The sequence below is a fragment of the Camellia sinensis genome, chromosome 13, assembly GCF_055761805.1.
Source record: "Camellia sinensis isolate YWXY chromosome 13, ASM5576180v1, whole genome shotgun sequence".
Taxonomy (NCBI): Eukaryota; Viridiplantae; Streptophyta; class Magnoliopsida; order Ericales; family Theaceae; genus Camellia; species Camellia sinensis.
In genome coordinates, this window is record NC_138973.1 from 35,806,419 (window position 1) to 35,815,146 (window position 8,728).

Genomic DNA, 8,728 nt, shown 5'->3' on the forward strand with positions numbered 1-8,728 from the left:
GTTTCGTAACTCTTACCAACAAAATACATATAACTTCATATTAAACTGCATATAAAACTTCAAAATTATACAGTTTTGTCACTATATTACTCATACCCTGTTGTCACTTTCATTTTTTCAGAAATAGCTGTTGGAAGATATTGGAAGAAACAAACCCGTATGCCCACAAATCCAATCAGGGATTTAACCATCTCCCCTTTTGAAAGTCCCTCTCCTGTATCCACTCAAATGCCACCACCACACCCAAAAACAACCAAACCCAACAGACCCCACCAAAAAACCCACAAAACAACCACACCACCTACAAGAAAAAGCCCAAGAACTACACCACAGACCCCACCCACCCAACAAACACCAACCACACCTCCAACCACAACAAAAACAAACAAAAGAAAGCCAACAAAAAATCAAGAAGCTCCTCCAACCAAAAAAAGAAAGCTCCAAGAAAGCCAATTAACTCCCAAAACAACAACCAAGGCATCAAAAGAAAAAAAACCAGCAGTCCCTGCAAAGAGAGTCCAACAATTTAATTATCGTTCCAACATCGGAACGGTAATCAAACTGTTGAAGGGGGTCAAATTCACAAAAGCCCAACAGACAGAGCTGCAAAAAACCCCTTTTTGGCCCCTTATAAATGCTCTCTCCTCAACACAACTGAAGGCCTCTTGGTGCAGATGCTACAATTCCATTGTAGCAGAAATGACAACACTCTACAACAAAAGAAAAAGATCATTTGTACTTGGCAAAAAGGAAATGAAACTCAGAACCAGTGATGTCAAGCTCATTTTTGGTATCGACTGTGGAGAAGACAGCATCACCACCAAATCCTATGCAAGACCAAAGGATTTTGAGCTTCCATTTTACAAACGAAGATGCAAATCAATCAAGAGATTGGATGGCAAGTCTTTGACCAAAATGTTTCAACAAACAAAAAAAGGAAAATCAACCAATGATTGTCAAGATCTTGCAAGGGTAATCACCCTTTACTTGTGCTTGAAACTTCTCATGCCCACAACAGGCCATACACTCAGTTGGAGTTTCCTCAACTATGTTGACAATCTCAACAACATCAAGAAGTACAATTGGGTTGAGGCAATAAAAGACACACTGATGAATTCAATGGCAAATGCAAACAACAACCCAAGGCATGTCACTGGATGCGTCATGTTACTCTTGGTAAACACATTACTCAACTACTTCCCACAAAAATATCAGACATCCACCTATTTCTAACTATCTAACATATTTCAACTTTTTTTTTTTTTTTTTTTTTACAGTACTGGTACTGTGAGCACAGTAAACTCCTCCGACCATCCAACAAAGAAGGCTTCCCAAGGTTTATGAAATGGAATCTTGGCAAAATGTACTCCAAGTGGAAACACATCAGCCTCGCTCACTTTGAAAAGGTATTCAAACTCTTCTATACTATCCTAGCACAAATCTATTCAACACTCCTTTCATATTCATTGTAGTACAAATCATATTATGAAACTGTGAAAATTTTCAGTTTCAAAACACACACTTCTTTAACATCACTCATGTTATGAAACTGTAACATTTTTCAGTTTCAAAAAACATATTTCGACACTTAACCCACATTACTCACAGTACAACTCATCTTATGAAACTGACCAAATTTATAGTATTACTGATATATGCCACATTGTTCCAATGCAGGTTAACCAAAGTGCTTTAACCCCAACTGAACAAGAAATACAGTTATTGCATATCAATCAAAGCACATCAACAGACTCTTCAGCAAAGAAACAAGACCACAAAAAGGACAATAAGCAAAAAAAGAAAACAAAAGCAACAAAAAAAAGAACACTTCTAGACAGTGATGAGGATGACTTTCTCGAAGAAGAACATCATTCAGAATCAGAATCACAATCAGAAAAAGAAGCACAACAAAAAAAAAAAGAAAAGAAAGAAAAAACCACAACAAGAACCACAAAGTGATGAACAAGAAGAAAAGAGTGATGATGAAAAAAATCAAGTGACTGATGAAGAAAAAACTGATGAAGAAGAAACTGAAGAAGAAGAAGAAACTGAAACTGAAGAAGAAGAAGAAGAAGAAGAACACCTTGATCAAGAAGAAGACCAACAACAAGAACAAGAAGAACAACAAACAAACCAACACGAAGAAGTCAATGAACAAGAACTGACAAACCAACAAGAAGAACTGCAAGAGAAATCTGACATACTTCATGCACAAGGTAAACTATTGTCTAATACTAAAGCATACTGCAAAATTTCATTAAACTAACCAAAACACAATCCAACATTTTTATAGGTCATGACCAACCACAAACACCAACCAAAGAGGACGACAAGGACAAGCTCATATCAGCCCTGAGAGCACAAATGCAAGAAATGGAACAAAAATTCATGGCTGAATTGCATAAAAAAGAAGATCAATTGAAGGAAATGTCCACCAAAAAAACTAGCAGTCCCCAACAAAGATCCATCGTCAAGAGAATCAAACAAAAATCAAGAAAACAAGCACATGACCCAGATTTTGAATACCAACCAATGACCAAACCCAAAGAAGATGCAACAAACAAGACACAAACTGCTGCTGATGTACCCAAACCAACACAGGGTACCAATGAAGAAAAAGAGAAGAAGAATGACAACAAAAAAGAGGGTGCTCATGAAGCAAAACAACAGCAGAAAGAAAAGATGCAAGAACATATTGGCCAAGAGAAACCAGTTGCTGCTGAAACAAACCCAAAAGAGCATGCCAATCAAAAGAAGACAAATCTTCAAGTATTGGAAAGTGATGATGATTTCCAGGAAGAATCAATCCCAAACAAGCCACTCACCATTTCATGCCGCAAAACAAACAAGGTTTGGCATAGCCTATCCAAAAAAGACCAAGACCAAATTCAACTCATCAACAACACACAATCAACTGCTTGTGTCTGGTCTGGCAGCGAAGATGAAAACTGCGTATACTTTTCAGATATATGCAGATTGACCAACAGGGAACCCTTATATGGGAATGTAGGTCTCCAACTGCACAATTTTACAGTTTCTGTACATATTCAATAACCTATTCCACAAACCTAACACATTCTCATATATAACATGTTTCAGGTCATTGATGCCTTCTCAGAAAAGCAATTGGCACTCCAACCAACCATTGAAGAATTTGAGAAAAACGATCTAGTCTTTGCAAGCAATCCATACGCAGGAAGATCTTACGTTTTCTCAACACTCATCAATGTAAGCAAAACTTAACATACCTTACAACTGCAAAATTTTCTACTTTATCAACATGCATTACTACATAGTTTTATGACATATTTCAAACATATATATGACTTACAGACTCCACTACAAAACCAAGATCAAGCACTGAGAGAAAAACTGATGGACAGCCATTTTCCAGAAGCAATGAAAAACAGATATATCCATTTCCCAATCAACCACGACAACCATTGGACAATTGTGGTCTTTGACAATGCTGATGGAATATGGAGACACTATGACTCTTTGAGACCAGCAAAAGATTGCCACAACAAGCACTTTGAAATTGCAAAGCAAATTGTAAGTTAAAATAAAATTTCATACTTAGTTCCATCCCTTTACAAACATCACAACTCATCACTATAACTAACAAAAACACCCACTAACTATTTTGTAGCAACAACATCAACTGAGATGGAATAAAGCATTACTCAGCAAACAGGGAAACATGTTTTCATCTCAAGAGTGCGAGACAGAAATTGCATCAATTGAGGAATGCCCACAACAAACCCCACACTCGTAAGATACAAAATCCATAAACTAATCTTCCAATATGCTAATTTTTGCAGTTTCACCTAACTAATTAACTTCATCTCAAACATTGCAGGAATGATTGTGCAATTGCCGTCTGCAATGTTATCAACCAATATCTCAACTGGCAACCTGTGCAGAAAAAACTTCGTCCAACTGAGTGGGTCAAATTTCGAGCACAAATCATCAATCAATTCCTCAATGATGAGAACCGATCTTGGAAACTCGAGCACTACCAAATGTTGACAAAACATACCAAACCATAGAAACAATGAACAAACTTCTTAACAATACAAATATTCAAGGGAACATATCTTTGAACCTTTTTTTTTATTTTTCTTTTTTAACATGTGACAAGTACTTTATATACTTTTGGGAATGATCTTTTTCTGGTTATCATGGTTATGGTGAAAATGATTGATGTTGTTGTTGCTCTTATTATTATTATTATTATTATTATTGTGGTTCTTCTTCTGATTGTTTGTCTACCTGTTTGTGGTTGCATATATTTTCATACAGTAAAGGTTGATTCTAATAATTCTTCAAACTGCAAAATTTTTCAGTTTCATCAGCTTGTTTCTAATAATTTTTAAAACTGCAAAATTATGCGGTTTCATCAGGTTGTTTCTAATAATTCTTAAAACTGCAAAATTATACAGTTTTATCGCTATGAAATATGAACTGCGTTTCCATATTATACTGTTTCAATAAGAAATTTTCAACAACCTTCTCTGCATTCCATAAAAATAAAAAACAAAACCAGACTATTAGAAAACAACTTCAATAAGTAAAAAACACATCAACAAACAAAAAACAATTCAACCAACTTTATTCATTACTTCCATAATACCAAGTATCACATTTTTTATTATTATAATTCCTCAAATTCAAATACAAATCCAAAAGAATAGATTGCGGCCTCAAATAGCAGCCTTGCACGTCTTCTTATTGTGATTCCCATATTTCAAGCACCTCCCACACTTGATTTGCTTCACATTCTCACCCCTTGAAGGTATCCTCTTCTTCTTGTTCCGCCCGGGCTGCTTCTTCGTTATAGAAGGTTTGATAACCGAACTACTGGCACCATCAAAGTCAAATCTCTCACTTGAAGGCACTGGATAAACAGATTCCTTGTATGACTCTCTAAAACAATCTACATGAAAAAAAAGGATCAATGAAACCATACACATCTCTACCACTACTACGCAAAGCATGCACAGCATGACAACAAGGAAAACCATTCAATTGCCATTCATGGCAAGAACAAGTTTGTCTACCAATATCAACATAAAAAGAAATAGAAGAATGAACCTCAAGCACAGTATCACTAGCAACAATCACATCCCAAGACTTAGCTAGCTTCAAAGAGTCCACCAACTTCTTTTCCATAACTGGACACAATTTCGTAGTCCATCTTCTAGATTCAGCTCTTCTATCCGACAATTGAGTCATGATTTGAACCCTAATCATATCAACCATACAAGTAATAGGCAACTCACGGGCCCCACCAATCCAATTATTGTAAGACTCGGCAGCATTAGATGACATCTCACCATATCGTTTCCCTCTAAAAAATGCATTGGCCCACTTATCATTTTGCAAACCATCCAACATACTATCAACTCTACCATTCCCAGCAATACGCCTCAATTTCTCCATATAATGTTGGAAAGAAGCAACCGTTGGCGCATAAGCACATTTAACTAATATTTTCATCAAACACAGCTTATAGTTAGTACGAAGTCCCACCAATTTGTCAATCAAATTTCTCTTCAAATGATTCAAGCAATAAGCATGATGTGCATTGGGGAAAACCACTGAAAGAGCGTCTAGCAATCCATGTTGACGGTCCGACACAAAAGTCAATCTCCGGCCTGAACCAACAGCCTTCAACAACTGACTTAAGAACCACATCCAATTATCTTGATTTTCAGCGTCAACAATCGCAAAAGCCAAAGGAAACAAACCTGCAAACAAACCCACATGAAACTGCAAAAATTAGCAGACTCACAATACAATAACACACTGACAAACTAAACCAATACTAACTGCAAATAAATACATACCTTGATTACCATCCTTTGATGTTGCTGCAAGCAAATGCCCCTTGTAACGCCCCTTCAAAAATGTACCATCAACAAACAACAACGGACGACAAAATTGAAAGCCATACAAACATCCATGAAATGCCACAAACAACCTCCGAAAACACCCACTACTTTCATCCACATCTAATTCAAACACACTTCCCGGATTCGTTCTCATAGCCGTCTCAAGGTACCATCGAAGCTGGTCAAAAGAAGTTGCAAAATCACCAAACAACCCACCTCTTGCCTTATCAACTCCTAACCATGCAACCCGATAAGAAACATCTATACCATATTGCTTCTTCAACTTTTTTTTAACTTCAATAGGACGAGTCAACGGATTATCACTAATATCATTTTGCACAATATCAGACACAAGTCTAGAACCAACCATTTTGCTACAAGATCTATGAGCAACAACCCCACAAGTATGCACATTATCCAACTTCATTATAAAAAAAACACCAGAATCCATCAACACCCTTCCATGCACAAACCATTTACAACCCGTAGACGACTTCATCATACATTCAGCGGTTACTCTTGTTGCATCATTCTTCAAATAATTCACTGCAAAACCACACTGAACCGCATACTTAGCCAATGCAATGCGGAACCCCGACACTCCACCTTCAAATTCTTGACCACACTATGTATAATCCCCTTCCAACTAGCAGACAACAAAACTCTCTCCGGTTCTGGATAAAAACTACGCAACAAACCACCAACATCATCACAATCATTCACAAAAGAACTCTCACAAGTTACAGAATCAATCCTACAAGAATTACCATCATCAACCTCCACAACTCTCTTATCCCCCACAATAACATCAACAACATGACAACCACTACCACCTACCATTGACAGCATATTCCCCAAATCATCATCACATTCAACAATACAATTAGAATATCCAGGAACAGAGAAAAACAAACAAAAGTTACCAACACTCAACTCCTTGAACTTCGCACATATTTTCTCAACAACTTCATCATAACTACATCCGTCACTAATCTTAATAGCAGCACAACAATTACTGTATTTGCACATTAACATGAAACACCGCTCCATACTACAAAATCAGAAACCAACAAACAATTGTTCACAGATTCCAAACTGCAAAATTATGCAGTTACAACATATCAATAACAACAGTACACAATTTACAATTCCAAAACTGCAAAATTATACACTTACAACATATTAGTATCAAAACACCAGAATTCACAATTCCAAAATACAACTTCAAAACACATTACACTATACGACAAACAAAATCAACAAAATCAAAATCAAACAAACAAAATTCGCCAAACACAAACCACATATCACGCAAATTTGCTTATATATATATACATACATATATGTCGACAAAATACAAACCACATACACACACAGACATATATATATATACATATATATGTATATCTATGTATCGACAGATACATACATACACATACATATATCTATCACCAGAGAGAGAGAGAGAGAGAGAGAGAGACAACGTACGAAGATATCGCCTGTACACAGAGATTCAAATCGCACAACCAGATCCACCTCACAGCACAATGAGATCGACCACACAGCACAATGAGATCGCCACAACGAAGAGAAATCGAGATCGCGGAGACGAAGATTTGATTTCCTTTTTTTCAACGAAGCAAAAATTTGATTTCTCACGTACATATAGATCTCAAAACAAAGGGTAACACAGTCATTTAAAAATACGAAAATAAAAAACGGGACCTCTGGGTATAAAACTAAAAAAACTGTGGACCTATTAAACTATTAAAAATAAATTGGGATTAGAAGGGAAATAGATCCCCTACATAGGACTACATGGTAATTTTCCCAAATTTCAATTCCCGCCCCACGTTTCAAAATTCCCTCCCAAATTTTTGGCGACCAAAATACCAGATTAGTCGCAGAAAATGTACCCTTTGCCGACAAATTTTTTTAGTTGCCAAATCTCAATCAACGGCGACTAAAATATCAGTCGCTAAAAGTGGTAATTTGGCGACTAATTTTTTTTGGTTGCTGAAAATAAGTTTTTGGCGACCAAAATTTTGGTCACCAAAAAAAATGTGACCTTTCGCGACCAAATTTATAGTTGGTCGGCAAAAGCATACCACTTTCTGCGACCAACTTATTTTTTGGTTGCCAAAATATATTCTTTTGCGACCAATAATATTTGGTCGCCAAAAATAATGATCATTCGCGACTAATTAATATTTGGTCGCCAAATGCCATTTTTTTGCGACCAAAATTTTTTTGGTCGGCAAAGGTGGTCGCCAAATGTGTAAATCCTTGTAGTGAATGAAGAATAACAAGCTTTAATCTAGACAAAACGATTTCCATCTCAATACTTGATTTTTGTTCTCTCACTTTTTTTATTTTTTATTTTTTTTTATTTACCGCTAATGAAGCTCAAGACACAGATACATACACTCATACTCATATATATATATATATATATATATATTGTGAGTGATTTTCTGATCACACTGCCCGTTTAGTAATCAGCTAGAGAGGATCGGCATAATAGATGGCTTTGGCTAACCTGTAACAGAAAGAAAAGGCTCTGGTGGTGGCTTTTCCACCTAGGGCACTCCGATGATCAAGTTAGTATATCTCTCAAAGATAATCAAGTGCTAAAATCACTACTCAAAGCATAAATTGAGTACCTTAGACCCACGGGGGTGCCTCTCTTTTATAGTTTACTTAATCCTAGTCCCACTAGAAGCCTCACTTCTATGGACTCCAATTCAGTACTTACTTTGGACTCCTCAAGATATAAAGATAAACTCTCTAAGAGCTTTATCCTTATCTTGGTTAAATCTTCTCTTTATTCTAGA

At 36.4% G+C, this 8,728-nt stretch overlaps 2 protein-coding genes across 2 annotated transcripts; one reads left to right on the plus strand and one right to left on the minus strand.

The window, feature by feature from the left end:
• Positions 1-2,502: 2,502 nt before the first annotated feature.
• On the plus strand, positions 2,503-4,196 carry LOC145806104 (uncharacterized). The gene is made up of 5 exons (XM_082901972.1): positions 2,503-3,006; positions 3,100-3,228; positions 3,334-3,552; positions 3,650-3,771; positions 3,860-4,196. Exons 1-5 carry the CDS (start codon positions 2,533-2,535, stop codon positions 4,047-4,049), a joined length of 1,134 nt encoding a protein of 377 aa, XP_082758098.1. The 5' UTR covers positions 2,503-2,532; the 3' UTR covers positions 4,050-4,196.
• A 147-nt stretch (positions 4,197-4,343) lies between these two features.
• On the minus strand, positions 4,344-6,944 carry LOC145805307 (uncharacterized). Its single transcript, XM_082900421.1, has 4 exons — positions 6,593-6,944; positions 5,850-6,509; positions 5,095-5,750; positions 4,344-4,936 (listed from the first exon to the last, which is right to left on the minus strand). Exons 1-4 carry the CDS (start codon positions 6,942-6,944, stop codon positions 4,835-4,837), a joined length of 1,770 nt encoding a protein of 589 aa, XP_082756547.1. The 3' UTR covers positions 4,344-4,834.
• Positions 6,945-8,728: the final 1,784 nt, after the last annotated feature.

Excerpts from the sequence above, each read along its gene's own strand:
- LOC145805307 (XM_082900421.1), bottom strand. The coding sequence starts at position 6,944 with ATGGAGCGGTGTTTCATGTTAATGTGCAAATACAGTAATTGTTGTGCT. Across the intron at positions 5,751-5,849 it reads ATCAAAGGATGGTAATCAAG|GTTTGTTTCCTTTGGCTTTT; the intron begins GTATGTATTTAT and ends GTTTGTTTGCAG. Across the intron at positions 4,937-5,094 it reads CTAGTGATACTGTGCTTGAG|ATTGTTTTAGAGAGTCATAC; the intron begins GTTCATTCTTCT and ends TTTTTCATGTAG.
- LOC145806104 (XM_082901972.1), top strand. The coding sequence starts at position 2,533 with ATGACCAAACCCAAAGAAGATGCAACAAACAAGACACAAACTGCTGCT. Across the intron at positions 3,229-3,333 it reads TTTTCTCAACACTCATCAAT|ACTCCACTACAAAACCAAGA; the intron begins GTAAGCAAAACT and ends TATGACTTACAG. Across the intron at positions 3,772-3,859 it reads CCACAACAAACCCCACACTC|GAATGATTGTGCAATTGCCG; the intron begins GTAAGATACAAA and ends CAAACATTGCAG.